Source organism: Bombus pyrosoma, linkage group LG9 (genome assembly GCF_014825855.1).
Source record: "Bombus pyrosoma isolate SC7728 linkage group LG9, ASM1482585v1, whole genome shotgun sequence".
Classification (NCBI taxonomy): domain Eukaryota; kingdom Metazoa; phylum Arthropoda; class Insecta; order Hymenoptera; family Apidae; genus Bombus; species Bombus pyrosoma.
This window is the reverse complement of record NC_057778.1, coordinates 12,294,370-12,314,517: the sequence shown is the minus strand read 5'-3', so window position 1 is coordinate 12,314,517 and position 20,148 is coordinate 12,294,370. Positions and strand designations below refer to the sequence as shown.

General features: G+C 33.2%; 4 protein-coding genes across 6 annotated transcripts in view; 1 reads left to right on the top strand and 3 right to left on the bottom strand.

Annotated features, from left to right (window-relative positions):
* The window catches only part of LOC122570479 (protein phosphatase Slingshot homolog 3), a 72,531-nt gene extending 64,852 nt beyond the window's left edge, over nucleotides 1–7,679 (bottom strand). Inside the window, exons 1-2 of the mRNA XM_043732843.1 lie at nucleotides 7,448–7,679; nucleotides 1,316–1,371 (exon numbers count right to left, since the gene is read on the bottom strand). Coding sequence (XP_043588778.1) covers nucleotides 1,316–1,371; nucleotides 7,448–7,504 — 113 coding nt within the window. The 5' untranslated portion in view covers nucleotides 7,505–7,679. The remainder of the gene's footprint in view (nucleotides 1–1,315; nucleotides 1,372–7,447) is intronic.
* A 619-nt stretch (nucleotides 7,680–8,298) lies between these two features.
* Nucleotides 8,299–9,477, top strand: LOC122570480 (ribosome maturation protein SBDS). Its single transcript, XM_043732848.1, has 2 exons — nucleotides 8,299–8,659; nucleotides 8,832–9,477. The coding sequence occupies exons 1-2, from the start codon at nucleotides 8,529–8,531 to the stop codon at nucleotides 9,457–9,459; spliced, it is 759 nt and encodes a 252-aa protein (XP_043588783.1). The 5' UTR covers nucleotides 8,299–8,528; the 3' UTR covers nucleotides 9,460–9,477.
* Nucleotides 9,478–9,743: 266 nt separating this feature from the next.
* Nucleotides 9,744–11,647, bottom strand: LOC122570497 (corrinoid adenosyltransferase-like). Of its 3 annotated transcripts, none has more exons than XM_043732873.1 (4): nucleotides 11,417–11,647; nucleotides 10,879–10,881; nucleotides 10,455–10,824; nucleotides 9,744–10,387 (listed from the first exon to the last, which is right to left on the bottom strand). In XM_043732873.1, the coding sequence occupies exons 1-4, from the start codon at nucleotides 11,491–11,493 to the stop codon at nucleotides 10,154–10,156; spliced, it is 684 nt and encodes a 227-aa protein (XP_043588808.1). In that variant the 5' UTR covers nucleotides 11,494–11,647; the 3' UTR covers nucleotides 9,744–10,153. The 3 variants fall into 3 exon arrangements, with proteins under 3 accessions (XP_043588808.1, XP_043588810.1, XP_043588809.1); XM_043732875.1 differs by having other exon boundaries at nucleotides 10,879–10,917; nucleotides 11,417–11,553; XM_043732874.1 differs by lacking the exon at nucleotides 10,879–10,881.
* An 854-nt stretch (nucleotides 11,648–12,501) lies between these two features.
* LOC122570494 (alsin) lies at nucleotides 12,502–20,060 on the bottom strand. The gene is made up of 14 exons (XM_043732866.1): nucleotides 19,415–20,060; nucleotides 18,030–19,352; nucleotides 17,385–17,951; nucleotides 16,405–16,774; nucleotides 16,117–16,318; nucleotides 15,785–15,965; nucleotides 15,534–15,700; nucleotides 15,316–15,425; nucleotides 15,029–15,240; nucleotides 14,401–14,958; nucleotides 14,138–14,314; nucleotides 13,903–14,071; nucleotides 13,651–13,833; nucleotides 12,502–13,569 (listed from the first exon to the last, which is right to left on the bottom strand). Exons 1-14 carry the CDS (start codon nucleotides 19,753–19,755, stop codon nucleotides 13,522–13,524), a joined length of 4,608 nt encoding a protein of 1,535 aa, XP_043588801.1. The 5' UTR covers nucleotides 19,756–20,060; the 3' UTR covers nucleotides 12,502–13,521.
* Nucleotides 20,061–20,148: the final 88 nt, after the last annotated feature.

Here is a 20,148-nt window from a genome sequence, read left to right as displayed (position 1 = left end):
GACAGGCTGCCGTAATAAACGCAGCATATCCGTTTACTTATTTGAAGGACAAAAACCGCTTTGGATGCAACGGAGGATTCGTCCGAAGCTCCATGTTTTGAAAACCGAAAAAGAAGGGATACCGATACAGGAATTTCTCGATATCCAAAGTTCTTTTGGCATGTATGAGGTACAAGAGGAAGAATACAGAGGGAAGACAGTCGACAACTTTAGTGTACCCGTAGCTGTACCAGCCTTAATGGCACGAACCACGCGATTCGATCTTATCGGAGTTGTAGGCCAGAGTACGTAAACGCGTATTTACACGCACACACACAGACGATCGCGTTAGTATATATCTTCTAATACATTTAAGATGGAAGCTCCTGGACCCTTGGAAACTGGACCCCTTCGAGGGACTGACCTCTGATTGACAAACACGTTTCGATTCTAACATGTGACCATGGTGCCGGTAGCCAATGACGTTTCGTATCAACTAGAAACAGATTTAAATCGCTGTACATTTCCACGATCAAATGGAATCTCGAGCAGACCGACCAAGGACTTGTTCTTTGCCGTTATAATTTGCCTCGCGATATATAGCGCAGTCACACGATCAATCAGAAGTGAAATTAACGCGTTTCTGGTGTCGGAGCAAGCGAATTGACAGAAACACGAGGAGATAAGATGCTGAGATTCTGGTCACGGTTGTATCAAAGGATTTTTAATACGAGTGTTTTTTCGACCAGTCGCGGAAAGACGCGATCGCGAGGCAGCGCGTCAACGGGAGTCGTAAACTCCCGTTACGATTTGACAATCGACGCCACGAACTAATCGATCCCCTATTTCGGTTAGGATAATAGAGGTGGTTTAATTAATGATTGAAGGGTGAAAACCCGATAAAGAAATGTTGACTGTTCTAAAGATGATGAACCAGTGAAGTCCGGTGACGATGCTGTTGCAAAGGAAAACTCTTACTCGGTGGTGATCGCCTTACCACTGGTCGCTTGCGGGTGAAACCCACATTTCCCCAATTTTTACCTGATTGAACAATAACCATAAGGAACGTCTCGACTCGAATATACTTTATAACAATTAAGGGCCCTAACGGTAAAATACGAATTAATTCTATGTGCTGATGGCCGCCTCGAATGTAAAGAATCACCGGACGTAACAACGAGAAAGAAACAATAACGATTAAAAGGGAACATTAACACATGGAAATATAATATCCTTATTTTGGGAAAGCATAGTCAGGTTACCGTTCTCTAATTGAAAATATATTTGTCTGACAACATAATAATTTTAGACATATTAATTTACGTATAAAACTCACCTTTTACAACTCCTCGCCGCTTCGTCGTCATCTGCTGGCGCACCAGCACCTGAATCCTGAAAAAAGAAACGAAAAATCAAACCTGATTAGTAACAAAGTGCCGCCAGTCTAATAATTTGAAAATTGTTCATCTGGCAAAGCAACTTTAGTAATCGCTGCTTTTAGAATCTAGAGTCTTTAATTTGATCCGTGTACATAATGGAATACAGCACTTTCTGAACAAAGAGAATATACGCTTCTTGGATCCCTGGCAAAGATAATTGAAACGCGAGCGAAAGAAAGCCCGAAGAACGTAGCTTTCGAGCTAAAGGCAATTTCGTTCAGGATGTATATCCACCTGTTAAAATAGGACAAATTCCTCCTATATAGACATATAGATAGATTCATATATGCGCGTACATAGTTTTCCCCGAATTAAAATTTGTCTATTTTGAAAGAAATTATATTTGTGGATACCATTAATCTCAGAGCGACATTTATTATGCAGCGACCTAATAGAATTAAGCTAACGTAATTGTTGCTAACGTAAATATCACAAGCCAATGAGTTGGAAAACCTCCTGATTTACATATTCAGCGCTTTAATCAGCAATCTCGCGTCATGAAAAAATCCAAGTAGGTATGTACGTCTATTTCAAACGTATATATGTGTCCGCGTTATAGCTGTTTGAATGGCAATAAAAATTCATAACGGTCGCGTATGTTAATTACAAAAGTACGCGTTGGTTATTTTATCAACAAAGGTAAATCTCGACGTCGGTGAATGAAACCACACGTGCACTTACACGTGTCCGATGCACACTCGAGTGTGCGTGATGAAAAAAAAAAAGAAAAAAAGGCAGAACGCCACGCCACCAGCTAAGCACCTGTTAAGGCTGCCTTTGTTAAACGATTTTACGCGTTGTGCCTCAAAGTGCCAACCACTTGCCTTCCGCGGGTCGTTATGCGATAATTCGCGCACCCGCTACAAAGGCTACCGTCAGTCACTGATACCAAAGACATCGAGCAAAATTTATTCGAACAAAGTTTAGCAGACAAAACTAGCAGAGAGCAAATTATTTTCGGCTAAAACCAGCCACCGCTCGCTGGAGATTCCGTATGGGATTTCAAAGGATTCATTTCGAGATTTCAAAGATTCGAAAGACACATCAAACGAAATCGTTTCAAATCTTTTACCCCGAGTCATTTAGCTCCATCAATTGTTAAATTTTCTTGCCTCGTGAGATCTAAGAAATACGAAACAAAGTATTAAGTCTTAATCTAAGAGAAAGATTTCAATTCGAACGGGTTAATTAGATATAACGTATCAAACGTGTTAATAAAATATCACAGAGGTACCAAGATACTGTCGCTGTCGAGCATACCACGCAGAAAACGAGCCTTTAAAATCAATAGGCCTGTGTCCCCTGTCGAATCCACCCCCTCTGGACACGTTAGAAAAATGCAACTACCCTTTCGGACGGTGAGTGCACTTCGTAGGCCGCGAAGCATTCAGCGCATGCAAAGTGCATGATGGGAAACGCGAACCCTCTTTCGGCTCCCTTGCTCCAAGGACCCTGCGAGTTAGTCACCCCCCCGGAATCTCTCATTGCATCGCGGAACATTTTCTTCGGTATCGCATAACGTCGCCCACGAGATTCCAAGGTTCGACGCCTACCAAATCTAAATTATTCGTTTTAAGATAAACGTCGCAATCAGCTCTATTATCTGTATTAACATCAAATTCCACTAATCCCCCATTCCTCTGTTTATTCCTCGAATTTGAAAGATTCCAAAAATTAGATATAATTTTTTTGATGTGCGAGACCTTAGTTTTCCTTAAAATAACGGGTAAAACTGTTTATGAAAGATAAAATAGAAGTAATGTAAACTTTGTAAAAAGAAGAAAAACTAGTAGTAAAGTAGATAAGTAGATAACAGCGCAAAAATAAAGATATACGATCAATAATGCAATACATGTTTGTTCGAGAACAATCGTAAAACGAGATTAGATCAGAGTGTTTGAAAGGGAACTAAGCTGAAAAGGGAAGCCCTTCGCATCGATGAATTGCAAATAGTGCAAAAGCTATAACTAAAATCACATAAAGCAGATGCTCGCAACCCTTTGCGTACAACAGCGATCTTGTACTACTTTATGCAAATACCAAATCGTTAAAGCTACACCACACCTAAAACTCTAAATACACCGAGTTATTGGGTTATTCGCCTTTATCAACAACTATTTTTACAGCTAATAACACGATATCTTGCCACTTTGATGATGATGACGCGTTACAAAGATAGATGTTGTAATAAAATTCTGTCGTTCTGTCTACCAAAATAATTTGTTATAAAAACAAAAGAAAAGAAATATTATAGTAGAAGGAACCGACGAAGTAACGATCAACGATCAGAATTCGCGTTCACGAAAATGAAGATAAACATCTGGGTTTATGTTTATATGTATCTTTGAATTTCTCGAGGGAATTCATCGTGCGCGGTCACAAAGCAACGGTTGCTATTAGCACCGCAGCGCAATTTTCCGTCCCCGGCACCATGTTCGCCCTTAGAATAGAATCTTCCGTCCGCTAAAAAGAAAATTACGCCACACTCTTCTAATCGTAATTTTCAAGCTGAATTGTACGCTGATACGAATGCGATAAATATTTACAGAGATATATGCACGTACACCCAACTTTTGAAACATGACCAGGTAAGAAGATTAGAAGAAATATGGTGCGAGCGACCCAGTTTTTTTGAAAATTCACTACAAAAATAATAAAAAAATGTTTGAAATTTCCCTTCGTAATCACAATTTTAAGAGATAGAACGTAACGTCAACAACGTAAACGGGCTAGAAAATGAAATATTACATTCACGTAACGATGGCTTTCAACGAGTTAATTTAACACCATTTTCTATACTTTGGCAAAGTACATCTACGATGAATTATTATTGTGTACTACATACTACCGTGATACGTTGAGTCGACCAAAGTTTTCATATACTTGCAGCGATCGTCTGTTTCGTTCTGTCCTGTTTACTTTACGAATCTCTGGGATTAACCGCCTCTTTACGCTCATAGAAACTTTTGTTGGTTTGAAATTCGCAGAAATTCTGAGTACTTTCGAACTGGTAAAAACTTTGAGTACTGTACTTTACAACTGGCAGAAACAAGAGCGCTATTTTCCGCTCCATTTATCGTAACTTTCGTTTCGCATTGCCATTATCATCTCGCGCAGCTTTTCTCCGTATCAAGTTCGAGTTTATTTCCCAACGAAATAGCAAATGGTGCAAAGTTGGAAGGAAAGAATCGCAAGTACGGCATCTTCGCACAGCTTAACGCAGCTTTTATCTTTCCCGCCCATCCTTGAATCGTATCGATCCTCGAGATCTCTCCGCACCAAGCAAGAGCCCATAAGAGCGGAAGAAAAACCGATAATTTCCAGAGTTACAGCTCGTTTCAGTTGATCAAGTTTATAAGCAAAGAAGGCTCAGCACGTTGCTTCTTCTGCCATGTCGAGAATACCGGACCATAGAATTCTCCATATCTGGATAAGTAAACTGGCTTTGGTGGACAAGAAACGCCACTTGCCATCTCTTTATCAGAGAAATAAAGTACCACAGGGCAGATCTGAACGTTTATCACGCGCTGCTGGAATTTAAATAAGCTTAGTCCTGTAATGTCCTGTAATATCTTTAGCACGCGCTTCGAAATACATCTATCTATATATATATATATTTGTAATAAACGGAAGTTTATCAAGATAATTGTAGAAAATTGAGCTGCGCCTGAAAAGGATGCTTTTGAGAGAAATGATTCCTTCGGGAACTATTTATTATCTCGCTTGGAATTTTTTGAATTAAACTTACGATATAATAAAAGATATCATTAAATCTTTAAAATGAAACAGCAGGGAACATGATATAAGACAAGAGGCTAAAGACAGTGTCCAGACATTAGCTCTTGAGACGGCCATCTCAGAAACACTGAACAATAGGTCCACTTCGAAAGACATACTCTCTCAGACATTTTCTACATTCGTGTTTACTTTGTTCGCAATGTGCAATAATCAATAATGCATTACACGTGAAATTTTGATCCAAACTATCTATAGAAATACAAATATTTCCTTGTGACAAACAGAGATACACACTAATTGAGGGATTTACATGGTAAACGATGTAAATTGTTTTAGTGGAAAATAATGTAATGTCATGTTGAATGTGGTACTACCACAAAGAAAAGTTAAAATCGTAAATTTGTCGGAATTAGTTGTCGGGAAACCCAGTCAACTCCAAATTCACTTCGCAGGAAGCCAACCATTATGAATCGAAGCAAACGCGAAATGTGGAAAGAACGTTCGATCGTAGCAACAAGACACTGATGAAACATGTTATTGCTGATATAGATGATGACACATGCAGATTTTCACTCGAATTACTAGAAAATCCTATAACAATCTGTTTGCAATAATCATAAAGTGCCTCGTAGGAAAATTTATCTCGTTCGTTATTTAATACGTTGCAGTTACTTAATTACTTAATATCTAACTTAACTAATTAAAGAAAGTATAGAGACCTAATGTGTGGTAGGAAAAAGCAATCCCTATCAAAGGTATTAATTAAATTTTCTTTCGTTTTCTTTCGTCAAACAGCTGTTCAATGTCGCAGAGAAGCTCGCATTTCTGGTGACGTTGTCTTCCGATTGCATCGTGGAAGAAACTAATCGTCGATTAGTTTCAAACCAAATCAGGATGGACGAACAAACCAGTGGGAGGCTCGTGATCGGTCATCGTTGAAGCTGACAAAATGCAGATTTTGCGAAATGCAGACTCTACTCGTTTCAGCAAAATCATTCTACCGGTGGAAGGAAACGCACTCGTCACGGCACTCGTTTTCGAATAGGAGATACGTATACGCTGGAACCACGTGTTCCTTTCGCTCTCTTTTTCAACTTTCTTTCGTCGCACCGGTGTCGTAGCGAGTTCTAAATCGACTAAGACAGTCACCATCACCATCATCGCGACGCCACCACTGCTGACTCCGGTGCACAAGTCACAAACAATCGGTGGCATTGCGACGCGACGCGACAAACCCTGACGATGCGGGGGTACATTCCTCGAAAAGCGAAACAAAAACTAAGAAGCCAGCTCTTTTCGCTCATGGGAAAGCATATTTTGAAATTTTGATTATTAACCCTTGAACACTATCATAACTGAAATTTCATTCACAAGAGGAGAATTTTATTTTAACATTATCGTCCCTCGATACCTTAGCAATAACTTTTCTGCTTTTCATCTAATAATATGCGATCGATCGAAAGTAAAAATTTAGACTCCCCAAGATATGTAAAAATAGCTAGCCTATAAAAAACACTTTTTTTTTTTTAAATGCGATGTTTATGTTTGGTTTATATATACATAGAAAGATTAGTAGTTGTAAAAGATGTAAAAGTTTATCCCTCGTATCTGAATTGGTATAACCCATGTGGTTCGTATTATGCGGTTTCTATAGCCCGTGTTATACAAATTTGTTCGCTATATTTCCATTCTTATTTTTATTAAAAATCTATCTATTTTTTTCTCATGAAACGAAACGCAAAGATCTCAATGCAACTAGATTTGCAGGCGCGTCTAAAGAATCATGTAGTCGCACACAATTGAAAAAGATAGCAAGATACCAGGTACGATAGTAAGTCACGCATGAAACGAGTCATTTTGTACAATTAATTGATATAGATTTCCAGGAACCATAGTCTATGATACAAACATGTGTGACTCTAGCGAATTAGATAAGTGACGATTAACGACGTACTCGTGCGGTGTTGCGTTGTAGTCTTTGGTCGCGGGAGGGAAACGTCAAAACAACTCTTTGTTTACCGCAGACATAGTTTATCTATGGCCATAAGCTTCCCTCGCTTACCGTCACTACGTATATCGAGCAGAGAACATGGAATTTTCACAATTCCCTTTTTCAATTGGCTATCAATACGCCAAATAAGGAAAGGCCGTTCGAACAGACCCGAACGATCTCTAATGTATGTGGAACACGGTATTTCGAACAGCGATAATGGTAAATTTCAAAACAATGCATTCCCAGTAAAAATTGACAACAGCTATCGACAAAGACGCACAGAAGCAAGAAAACTTACCGAACTCTGCGGGGAATTGGATATACTTGGAGACCGTTGCACGGTGACCAACGCCATGATAAGGACCTGCCACGTTGTTGAGATGTTGGAGACAACACTCACTGTCACTATGCACACACGTAAAAACGGTCGGATCGTTTGAACCACGGAAAAACGATCATTTTTCACGCACTTCTAACGGCATCACGCTCGCGGCAGCCATATTCGATACGGTCTAACGTAGCGGCCAGTCTACGCATGCGTCTAGCCACGGCGTGCGCACACCCGCGATTTTCCTTATCATACAATGACGTCATAGTCATGGACTACAAATTTTCATTTCTTTAAGTATAAAGTATAATAAACTTACCTCGAAATTATAAAATTAAAATTATAAATAAACCGAAATCCGTACCTTCCTAAGAATCTGATTGCATTGAATGATGTTACTTATTTTTAGCATATACAGTATAAGCATGTAATTATAAATTATAAAACATCGAATGATCGTCTTTTCAAATCTTTCTTGTAATCATATAATTCTGAATTAATTTATACTTCATTTGAATATTACTCTCTTAAAGGTTATAAAACAAAGTATATTTATAGAATTCTTTATTTTCCATACTTTCTATAACATTTCTTGTAACTAATGACAAATTTATATTTGCTACGTTTACATTTATTTATGGCTATAATTATATTTGAGAAAAGATATTTCTATACATATAATATATATAATATATAATCGACATATTTTTGTAAGATATCGAAGATTTCGTATAAAATTTTACAAAAAATTGTTATCGTCGCGCTCGCTTGTTCTGTTATTTTCATAAAATTAATTATGAACTGATTTGCCTATGTGTAGCGTAAACTCATACGTTTAAGATGTTTCAAAAGTTTATCGATATTAGAAAGGGAGTTGAATATTGAATATGTCAGTGATTCGATTATAAATCGAGAGATCGAAACCGCATTGGAAACGTTTATACGATATATATACAATAATACATGAAGAACGCATTACACGTAAAATAAAAATTGCGTATATTATATTTCTTAAACCAAAAGACAGTATTATATTTATATTTGTTCAAAGATGTCGAAAATTTTTACACCAACAAATCAAATAAGATTAACCAACGTTGCCGTCGTTCGTATGAAGAAAGCAGGAAAGCGATTTGAAATTGCTTGTTATAGGAACAAGGTTATCTCATGGAGAAATAAACTGTAAGTCTTTGTCAGACGATCAAATCTAAAACATACGTTACATTGTTCGTATTGTACGTTCTTGTCATCTAACCTATGCGTACTTTGTCCTTATAACATATCTTACTCCCTTTTCATGTACACAATACATATTAAATTTTCTATCAATCGTAATAACAAAATTGCATTTCAGAGAGAAAGATATCGATGAAGTTTTACAAACACATACAGTATTTATAAACGTTTCAAAAGGTCAAGTAGCAAAGAAGGAAGATCTTGTAAAAGCTTTTGGTATGGACGATCAGACAGAAATTTGTAAAGAGATTCTCACAAAGGGAGAACTTCAGGTTTCTGACAAAGAACGGCATTTGGCTTTAGATTCTATGTTTAAAGATATTGCTACAACTGTTGCTAACAAATGTATAAATCCAGAAACTAAACGTCCATATACAGTAACTATGATAGAAAAAGCCATGAAGGATATACATTTTTCAGTAAAGCCAAACCGAAACGCAAAACAGCAGGCTTTGGATGTAATTCCTCAATTACAGACTATAATGCCATTAGAACGAGCTCAAATGAGACTCAGAGTTTTAGCCTCAGGTAAGGAGGCTAAAAAGATAAGAGATAAAATAGTAAAGTCAATAACAAAATTAGAGACAGAAGAATGGGATAACGGAACGTTAAATTTGATTTGTTTAATTGATCCTGGACATTATAGAGAGATAAATGAATTAGTAACATCCGAAACTAAAGGTTCCGGATTATTGGAATTACTTAATTTAAAAGAAATTGTTGAGGGGGATGAAGTTTTGGAATAAATAATTAATTTTATCGAATGTTGTTATCATCTTTAACCTTATATATATATATATATTGTATATATATAATTTATTTTCATATTTAAATTTGGAACTGTACATTTATTTACAATACTTTTTTCTATAAATATTTTTCTACTATATACATATATATATATATACATATGTATATATATATGTGTGTGTGTGTGTGTGTATAGCAACAAAAATTTGCTGCAAAATAATAAATTTCTATTCAGCAATCTATTAATGTATATATAATATAATTTTAAAGATCTACTTTATTTTTGTTAATTAAATAGACAGATGTATTTTAATGAAATCGTATATAATTATTTAGAATTAACAAAACATTCTATGAATCATGACCACTTTACGTGACGATACATCAAAATATCTTTGTATAATATTTTAAGACTATACTGTACTTTTAACATTTTCTTTTTTAAATCTTTATATATCAACTACTTTAATATATTAATCAATTACTATGTACATTTAATAATATAGTAATACAATATAGTCAGTAACTGACATTTATAATTTCTAATTATAGAATATTTACAACGTGCCTACTTTAAAAACATATTTAAAAATAATATTATTGCGAAATATTTGTGTAAAGTATTCGGTTATTTATGTTATTTTTTATAATAAAAGCAGTAGGAAATAGTCTACAAGATTTTTGCTTGATTCAGTTATCCTCATTTTTTTCAACCTCTACTCTAGGAATATATATATTTTCTGTACGTTGATCACACTTTGCTGCAATTCGTGAGGTTGTTAATAGAAAGTTTTGTAATTTGTTTAAATATATTTGTGCTTCCTTATTTAATAAGCCATGTTGAACCAAAAATGCAACATTTCGTTCTACACGTTTGCATATCGCTTTTGCTGAATGTAGCATAGAACAAGCTTTACCACCACCCTATTAGAATATAAAATGAAATGTAAGATATTTAACAGAAATTGTAAGATGGAAATGTTCTTTTTACCGGAATGATATATGTTTCCTGGGGAGGTAGTTGATTGGCATATTCTGCTATCCATTCGTCCAAATCATTAATATGTTTACTTTCAAATGCTTTAGCTTTTCCAGGTATGGGTTTTGATATAGCGTGACTCAAATCAAACAGAATCATTTGCACCCTCTTTAATTTATCAACATAAGGATGTTCAACTTTACTATCTGTTGCAAACTCCCTTGCCAACCCTATTTGTGCTAATAACTCTTCTGTTGAAACAAGAGCATTAAATGTTACATCATTTTGCGCAGTTATATCTGTGTCTATACTTGATAATTGTAAATCGCTGTCTCGCATAGAAACATTCTCCTTTTTTGTTACTTTTGATGCTGAACTGCTACTGCAATGAAATAATTTTATGTTGATATTACCTTCACTAATTATTTATACATACCTTCTGCAATTTATTAAGAATTACATTTATGTGAACGTGCTAAAAAATCATTATTTAATTCATTATTACAGAATATTTTTTACATTTTTTCTTATCCATGACAAAATAAGGAGATTTATTAAAAAAAATATATTTCATTATATCTAACGAACAAAAGGAATATATAACAAGTCTTGACAGTTTTTATAGTTTCCTAGCGTATAATCCAAAAAGAATATATTAACGTATCTTCAAAAGGAATAGATTATATAAAGACAAATAATTTCTATATAAAAGTTGCAAATATACCAAATCTGTTAATGTAGCAATTGATAAAAATAAAGTTATAAAACATTTATAGACTAATGTCTATGATATTTAGATGCAACATCAAATTAAGATTTTATACTTATATTATGATAAAGGCTATTAAAGTATAATAAGAAAAAGAATATCACAATAAAATATATATTTTATGGCCCGATATTAATACATGTTATATCATAAAGTATAAAATAAGATTCAGGTTATACTAAACATTTGTCATGTACATAAATACCTATTTCTAAATGATGCCCGTAAGACGGTTTTATACAACAAAACAGGATTTTTCCATACATTTCTAACTACTTCCATATCTATAATGAATATCTATAACATAAACGTAATTACGTCAATATAGTATGTATTTCTAAGCGTAACAGTTTTCGTTAAAGTAAGAGAGTAACGATAACGACATATCAATCGTTAGACGTTAAGTTACTTCGCGATTTGTGATCATGCTGCTGGTTAAACCAACGCGTTACAAATGATTTTTAAAAGTTCTGATTAAATATGCTAAAGGGATTATATATATTTACAAAAAAATTTATATGAATCGAATTTAAAGAATTATTCCAAGAAAATACACATATCTAGATATATATTAAAATATGTAACTAAGAAAAATGTATTTAGTATGTAGGAAGAAAACAACCAGATTTCACGGGCAAACATTTTATCTTTTAAAACACTTTTTATTATTTGTATGATTTAAATTGCCTGACTTGCATGTATGCAAAATTTTATCAACTATGTGGCAATTAAAAGATATGTAAAAATTTTCATGCATTGTTTTAACGACAAACGGTAAATTCTCGGGTGATTAATATCAGAACTTTTCACTAAATATTTAGATTTTTATTATGGGCTCTTTGTCTCTATCACATTTTCTAGGTTTTTGGAAAACTCCTAAATAAATAATTGGAATCATCTATAGTTATAACAGTACTTGCATACATACGTACTTATATACGTACCTGGTGAAACAAGAGTCGATTTAAAAATTTTACAGAATGAAATATTCTATTTCATAGTTACGTTCCATATTTATACAAAAATTGCAAACATTTAATGTACAAAGTGGTAACTTGATTAAATCAGAATTTAAAGAAAAAAGGGAAACCCGATACAAAATAGGGCTATGAAATAATGAATAAAATTTAGTAAAAGAAAGCAACAGAATTGTCTCTTAATAACTGGTAATTGAGAAATTACCCAATATAACTGGTATTGGGAAAACTAATAATTGGGAAATTTATATTATAGTAAAATGAATTATGTTTGTGTATTTAAATTCTGAGGTAAAATTATAAAATACATATGTAATTTATGATATGGAATTAAATGTATTTGCTATTTTTAAACATACAATTTTGTTCATTTGATACAGATACTTATAAACTATATAAATATATAGTAGGCATAAAACATTTAAAATGCATATTCAATATGTAACATAAAATTCTAATCATCATCATCGTTATTATATTACTATTTTTATGGCATGTATAGGTTCACGATATTGCACAAAATATCACAATGTTGTTATTATTATGAAATATATAACACAGGTATATCATTTGACATTAATTTTTCAATTAATGCCTTTTAAATGCAGTTCATTGCATCAATAATATAGCAGAATAAAGAAAAATTATTACATTATAATGTTATTAAGTGATATTTATGGCAGTTAGATGAATTAAAGAATTATATCATATTGGTATTGATATTATTTGTAGAAATACCAAAAAATCATTTTGTATAGCATAGTATTCTTTATATATTTCTAAGTTTGCTTTGAACAATCTCACACAATAGTAATTAATAAATGCTTATTAAAATTGAACTTAAAATGCAGTGATATTTAAAATTATAACAAAATGTTCAAGTATATGGCTGTTCCTACAAACTTTTACTGTACATTTACCTTTTTGGAAACGAGAAAATTAACATAAATAAAGCTTCAAATTCGTTCTAAATGTATATACACTGTACATTAATACTTTTATAGAACATGATATGTAATTTTACTACTTACATTATTACGACCTGACAATCTATCTGTTTCATACATATTATAGTTTCCATTTTCATTAATTATAATAAATAAGTTTAATCACTTTTAATAGTCATAATGCACAAAATTCATTTTACGATGTCTAACATTTTATTAAATTATATCATTTCAACTAAATGTTAGATTTTGAGGTACCTTTTTATCGAGTTGAGTGCATATATTTTATTTATTTGTTATATTAACAATGTATTATAATAAGTTATCATTGAAACTTGCTTTATATTTTATAATTCTATTTATTTATGAAAATTATTATGTCATGTTCAGTCACCCACATTAATTTTTTCTTGTAATATTTGGTAGTAGCAGGCCTGAAAGATATATATATATATATATATATTATTTAAGCTCTAAAATCTCCTATAGAGTTTCTCGCGAATATAATATTCTACCTTAAGGGTAGTGAACATAATTCCAAGTTCTCCATTTTGTAAATAAGGCTCCATAAAATCTTCTATAAAATGTATTTCACTCCCCAATTGTAATACGCTGGCACGGACAACAACAAAACAAAACACAGGAAATAATTCATCCATTGTCCATAAATATGTAGTCCCCAATTGCTTTTGAACTGCCTATTATAAAAATCATTTGAGATTTAACAAACAAACAAATAAAAATATACAGCGAAGAAGCTAGCTTACTTGTGTCATTTGTTCAAATGTATTCCTAACAACTAATAACTTTTCTAACGGAGAAAACGTGGTTTTCAATTGTTGTAATGTTTCTACTGCCTCGCTAAAGTACGGTTCACCTTGATACGGTAATCCGTTTTCGTTTAAATTCATTACGTTTGTATTCTTCCAAAATTTTCTGAAATTATTATTTAAAATTTAATAAAGTCACTGTCATTTTTGTATTTTCAACGATATTACTCACTGATCGATGTCCAAAAAAGCCATTAGCGTTATATCAGGTTGCTTGTTCCATTTCATTAATCTTTCCCAATAGGCATCATCTTCTTTCTTATTATGTAAAGCATACAGTACAAAAAGTGCTGAATGCACACGAGGTAACAATATTGGATGAAGTATTGCTGCAGCACTTATAACTTGACTAACAACAAAGTGCAAAGTTAAAATAATGGAACATAATTATAATAAACAAATAATAAATTATATAGAAAACTAATTAAAACATACTCTTCGTCTTCATTTTCTGTTTCCAATACGTATTCTTTACCACCTCGGGGTAACGCCGGAAATAACAGAGTAGCTATTTCATATATTCTTGATGTGATACTGCGAAGTTCAGACACAGCATGACTGAGTAATAAAGGATGAACTCTTACACCACCATACGTAGCTGTATATACAGCAGCAACTTCTGTTAAAAGCGCTCCTAATGGGTGAAGTGAGCTATCAAACGCTTTAATCAAGTATTTATGAATCTCTCTATAACTTTGAATTGTAAGTTTATCTCTCCCAAAACAAGGAATTTTATCCAACTCATCAATTACTTCGTTATTTTTCTCTTTACCGCTACCAGTAATTGTCAGAAGTTTTTTTCGTTGTAAAGCTTTTTGATGCGACTTAGTTATTATACTAGCAATATTTTGCCAAACACGTTGCGTCTCTGCAGACTTATCAGTTATACCTATAGCTTTCGAACCTGGTTCAGGTACACCAAGTTGTTGATAACATTGCCTAAATATAGCTTTCCATTTTTGATCTGGTGATACACATAATTTGCCAAAAGATCTGTATTAAATAAAAACAAATAAACTTGGAATTACGCTCAAATAAATATTGCTCACAATAAACTACTTACGTCGGTTTCGAATTAGTTTGTATATTTCCGCTAGCTTTATTCATATGTAATGTTGCAATAACTTTTACTCCTTCGTTCCATGCACCATTCATATTACCTTCTAGTCTGTCACCACTAGTAAAAGTTAAAGTACCTTTACCATAAAAAATACCAGCTGATTTAAATTCACCTTCGTAATGAGTACCATCTTCAAACACCATGACTCCATGACCCTTTTAACATAAGCATTTTATTTCGACATTTTAGGTTTATATTTACCAAATTTTGAATTATTTTTTATTATTTACCGTTAAAACGTCTTGCATGAAAACTCCTTCATAGTAAATACCATCTAAAGTTACTATTAAACCACAACCATGTTTCATACCATTACTCCATGATCCTAAGTATTTCTCGCCTGAAATAATATACATACTGTTCAATAAAACAATACTTCTTTATAAAGATTTAATTTTACTAGAACAACGATTTCTTTTCCTATTTGTAATTACGTTGTTGTAAGTACCTGTCATAATGTCGTCCATAATTCCATATCCCTGTTTAACACCTGCAGCCCATTCCCCAATATAAACAGATGCTACAGATGCCATAAAATGACCTTCCTTTTTAACACCATGACCATGTGGTAATCCGTCTTTGAAATATCCTTCATAAAAGTCTCCATTATTGTATCTAGAATATTTTACGTTACCTTCTTATATATTGTATATTTTATTTATTTACGCTTATAATTTAAATTGTTATTTAAAAACTGACTTCATCGTCCCATATCCATTCTGTTGACCATCTTTCCATTGTCCTTCGTATACACCTTGTGATGGAATTTCCATTTTACCAGTACCATGAATGATACCTTTATGAAATTGTCCTGCATATCTTCGTCCATCAGACCATTCTAATTTTCCAGAACCATGCGGCTTACCACTTAACCAGCGTCCTATGTACCAAAATAAAAGATAGTATTTTTCGTATACATACATGTATATTTATGTACCTACACAATATTCATCATTTGTATTATAATTTCAAAATATGAAATATGATATAAAACGCGTGAGATACAATACTGTTGTTAACGACATACGAACCAGTATATTTTGCATCTTTGAAAACACTGTGCTTAGTGAATGAGAATGAGCTAGAACGTACTATTGGAGGTACATGTCCAATAACTCTTTGTAGACTACACTTTATGCCATTTTGTAAAGCATACAGCCATTCATTTCGTTCAGAAGGTGTTGGAGTATATAATACAAATGTGTCCTCTGGAGCTACTACTGATATAGCATTCTAAAACATAGAAACACAAATACGAAAATTGCACATTTGTAAACGTACATTTATATTTGAATTCCAAAGAGGTTTGCTTAACATACTTGTACTATTTCAGAGTCTGGTAAAGGTTCTACCCATAGAGTTTTAAGTGGATGTACCATATGAGATGTACCAGTAACATGGATAAATATATCAGTTAATAAAACAAACCAATGTGTAGAAAATCTTCCAGAATTAAGTATTGATAAAGGATGTGCTCGTGACTCTCTAATAAGTCTTCTATCAGGAAATCTTAATAATTCCCCAAGTTTTCCAGAACTTTCCCAAAATAGTTTAGTTGCTTCAGCTTCCTTCTGTTGTTTCTCTTGATCATCACATATTTGTTCCCACTTTATTAAAGCTTCTTGTAATCGTTCTACACCCATTCTTGCGCCATTACATTTCATCAAATTTAAAACCATATTCTTATATCTGTACAAAGATGATGTCTGTTATCATAAATAAGAAAATAGTAGATCGCTAGTATATTTAAGATGTTTATAGCAATATTAATTTTTTAAATATGTTTGACATAATGTAAGAATATAATTCCTTAAACTATCCCTTATAACATAAAGAATAATTTTTATTTTTGAGGCAGCAAAATTCATTGCCTCTTGTATACTAATAATCTTTTCTTATAATTATTTTGCCAATGTTTAATAGTTAAAAAGTAATGAAAGCTACTACACTTACGTGTCTAAATATAACTGGGAGGAAAGAAGAGAAGAAATGACGAGGGGATTAGGAGGTTGTGGGCAAAAAGATGAAATGCATAAGAGCGGAAGCGGAGGAAGAGGAGCAGAATCTGATCTGATAGTGACTCAGATAATCGCTTTCAATGTAGCCAACGAGAGAAATACTCTCGACAGCAACTCGCGATAGTTCTACTCTTAAGTGGATATGTACCTTAAGACAATTAGGTTATAAATCTGCTAGATAAAATGTAAAATATAAATGCATATGTAAATGAAAATGTAACTGGAAGTTATTCAAAGCATAGATAAGAAATAAATAATAATACATATTTAGATATATTTACCTATTCAATTTATGTAGCGGATGTTGTAATGCCATAGTAATTGTAATTTCATCAGCAACTTTTTTAGTTTCATTAGCTTTTAATTTATCCATAAATAAGTTTGTTATTACTTGTGGTATTTCAATTATTTTCGCAATATATGTAAATCCACTCAAAGAAATTATATCACACACTGCATTTAAGTAATATTTATATACAGTAATATATTCTTCAACATTAGCTACAATTGTCACTTCATATGCTTCACCAATATGATTAAAATAATCCCATAAACTAATAACATTTAATACACTGAAACTTAATAACTCAGTATAACATCGACATAATGTTTCATAAACATTTGATTCCTGCATGGCACCTCCTCTTTTCTGGAATGGCCTAATTAGATTTTGGTAAACAATTAATATTTCTTCCAAGAAGATTTGTTCACTTATCAAATCCTCAGAGACATTTATCTTAGGTTCATTTATCACAGAACAGCAACTGTAGTTACCAGAGCTAAAAATTTGTTGGGGACTGCACTTATTGCTTGTCTCGATATCAAGTTGGAACATTTCACCAGTTTTACTGAAACCACATGACAGCTTTCGTGAGTAAATGGAACTCTCATTTCTTATTGATACTTTTCATAATTAAATTATTTACCTTGACTGTCCAATAAAGTATAAACCATGATGCATCATAACTAAGCTATGAAAACTACCAGCTGCCATGTCTTTAGCTCTTTCGTTTGGAAATAATTTCGTAGTAAGTAAACGAGGTGCACTCTGATACACATTCGATTCCAATGTCACTTGTTTATGGTTATTCCTGCCCCAAGCAAAAACTCTTCCATCTAGAGTTAGGGCAAGAATATGAAATGCACCACATGAAATCTTTCTAAGTCCAGTATTACTGAGTTTTGCCACCAAAATAGGTCGCGAGCGTTTAACAATATCTCCTGTTCCTAATTGTCCATATTGAATATCACCCCACGTCCAAAGTTCAGTAGATAGAATACTATTGCCAGTACGAGTTAATGTACTGATTGTTTCATTTAATCCTTGTTGAGACAATTCATGCTCAGAGGAACCAGTACTTGATGACCAAGGAAATTCTTCACAGCGTAAACTGAGTGCCAAACTGGTAGCAGCAGGTTTTGGATATTCTTCTCCTAGTTCCAAATGCTCGCTACTATCATCTTTAAACTCATTTATATCTGAACTACCACTCATATGCCTGGATAATGTAACAACTTTACCACCCACGTTTTTCACTCCTTCATATACTAAATTAGCTACATTAGATACATTCTGTTTTATTAGTCTAGTCGGTTTTTCAATGTTATCTAAAGGTATATCTTCTTTAACATTTCCATAAGATGAAACCCACGACAATTGTCTGGTTAAGAATTGCCTTGCAGCCTCTGTATTTATAAAAATAACATTCCTTTTCTCTTCTTTTTCAGAATCTATAGGATTATTGGCACACAGTTCTCCATTTTCTACCACTTCAGAAATTTGTTCCTTTTTACTGTTTTTGGCAAATGAAATCTCTTGCTCTTTACTAGCAACAGATAAAGCGCTAATAGAATTGGTTGAGTGGTCTTCACTAGATTGCTGTACATGAAGTCCAGTAGGGCAAGTATCTGATGATGTTAGACTCGTAGGACTTAACAGCACGGTGTTGAGACACTGAGGACACGAATTAACAAAAACTTCTTCTTCTAATTCATTCTCGCTGTCAGTATCATCTTTTAAAGCTTTCGGTGTTTTTCTCACTGCGACTACATTAAAGTTTGAACCACATGCAACAGCAGACACAGTTCTACCCTCGAAAAACTTGACCTTTTTAGGCTCTGTACTGTTAATATCTATTTGAGATTGATTTCCACTAGCCCAAAGTTGTCCGTTTTCTGTTACAAATAACGCTGCTTGATCACTAACAGCTATTGATTTCACTTTGACAATCTCATTTTCCTGTTTATATCTGTAATGGTATGAATTATTTGAGTATAATGTAAAAATATATAAAGATTTTATGGAACCTACCCATGACTACAACATTTAACTTCCTCTTTTAGAATTATTGTATCTGCTACACTCATATCCTGAGGATTTACTTTCAAAACATGTCCATTATTATCTACAATAAATAAATAATCCGAATTGGATGCTATATCGATCACATCAAATTGAGCCCTTTTGAAAACCAATGACGGAGGACTGTTCTCCAAAAATGATACCTCTCCATAGTATAGACTGTTAGTAGTTGTTGCTACAAAAATGTGATCTTTAATGGTAACCAGTCTACAAATTATGCCATTTGGTTGGTCACCGAAAATGTATGATAACTTATCAACACCTCTCCATAAATGCATGTGTTTCTCCATTTTGTAGGATGTTTGACAGATAAACTATGCATAACCTAGAGATATCTTATTTTAGAGGATAGTGTTTTTAGTCAATAATGCTTTCGTCATGTGATTCTTGACTGAATCCCTTTCACTGAATTTTCATGCAAGAGTACTCGAGGGAATTTACATATTGACATGATTAAACTAATGATTTCCTTATTACAATACCGAGAGTTGGCTTAACAACATACCACAAACCCGTATAGTACACTTTACTTTTGCTACACTGTTACTGACACTTTGATACCCAATATGATCTGTCACATGATCATTTTACTATATTGTAGGGGAGGGAGTAGATTTTTATCGTTAAGTGTGGTTTTCAGTAGAATTATGATGAATATTAATAATTTAAATATTAATTACGAA

Coding starts and splice junctions, on each gene's coding strand:
- LOC122570480 (XM_043732848.1), top strand. CDS start 8,529: ATGTCGAAAATTTTTACACCAACAAATCAAATAAGATTAACCAACGTT. Junction 8,660..8,831: donor ATCTCATGGAGAAATAAACT/GTAAGTCTTTGT, acceptor ATTGCATTTCAG/AGAGAAAGATATCGATGAAG.
- LOC122570497 (XM_043732873.1), bottom strand. CDS start 11,493: ATGGAAGTAGTTAGAAATGTATGGAAAAATCCTGTTTTGTTGTATAAA. Junction 10,388..10,454: donor AGGAAACATATATCATTCCG/GTAAAAAGAACA, acceptor ATATTCTAATAG/GGTGGTGGTAAAGCTTGTTC.
- LOC122570494 (XM_043732866.1), bottom strand. CDS start 19,755: ATGGAGAAACACATGCATTTATGGAGAGGTGTTGATAAGTTATCATAC. Junction 15,701..15,784: donor AATGGATATGGGACGATGAA/GTCAGTTTTTAA, acceptor AAAATATTCTAG/ATACAATAATGGAGACTTTT. Junction 14,959..15,028: donor CAAACTAATTCGAAACCGAC/GTAAGTAGTTTA, acceptor TATTTAATACAG/ATCTTTTGGCAAATTATGTG.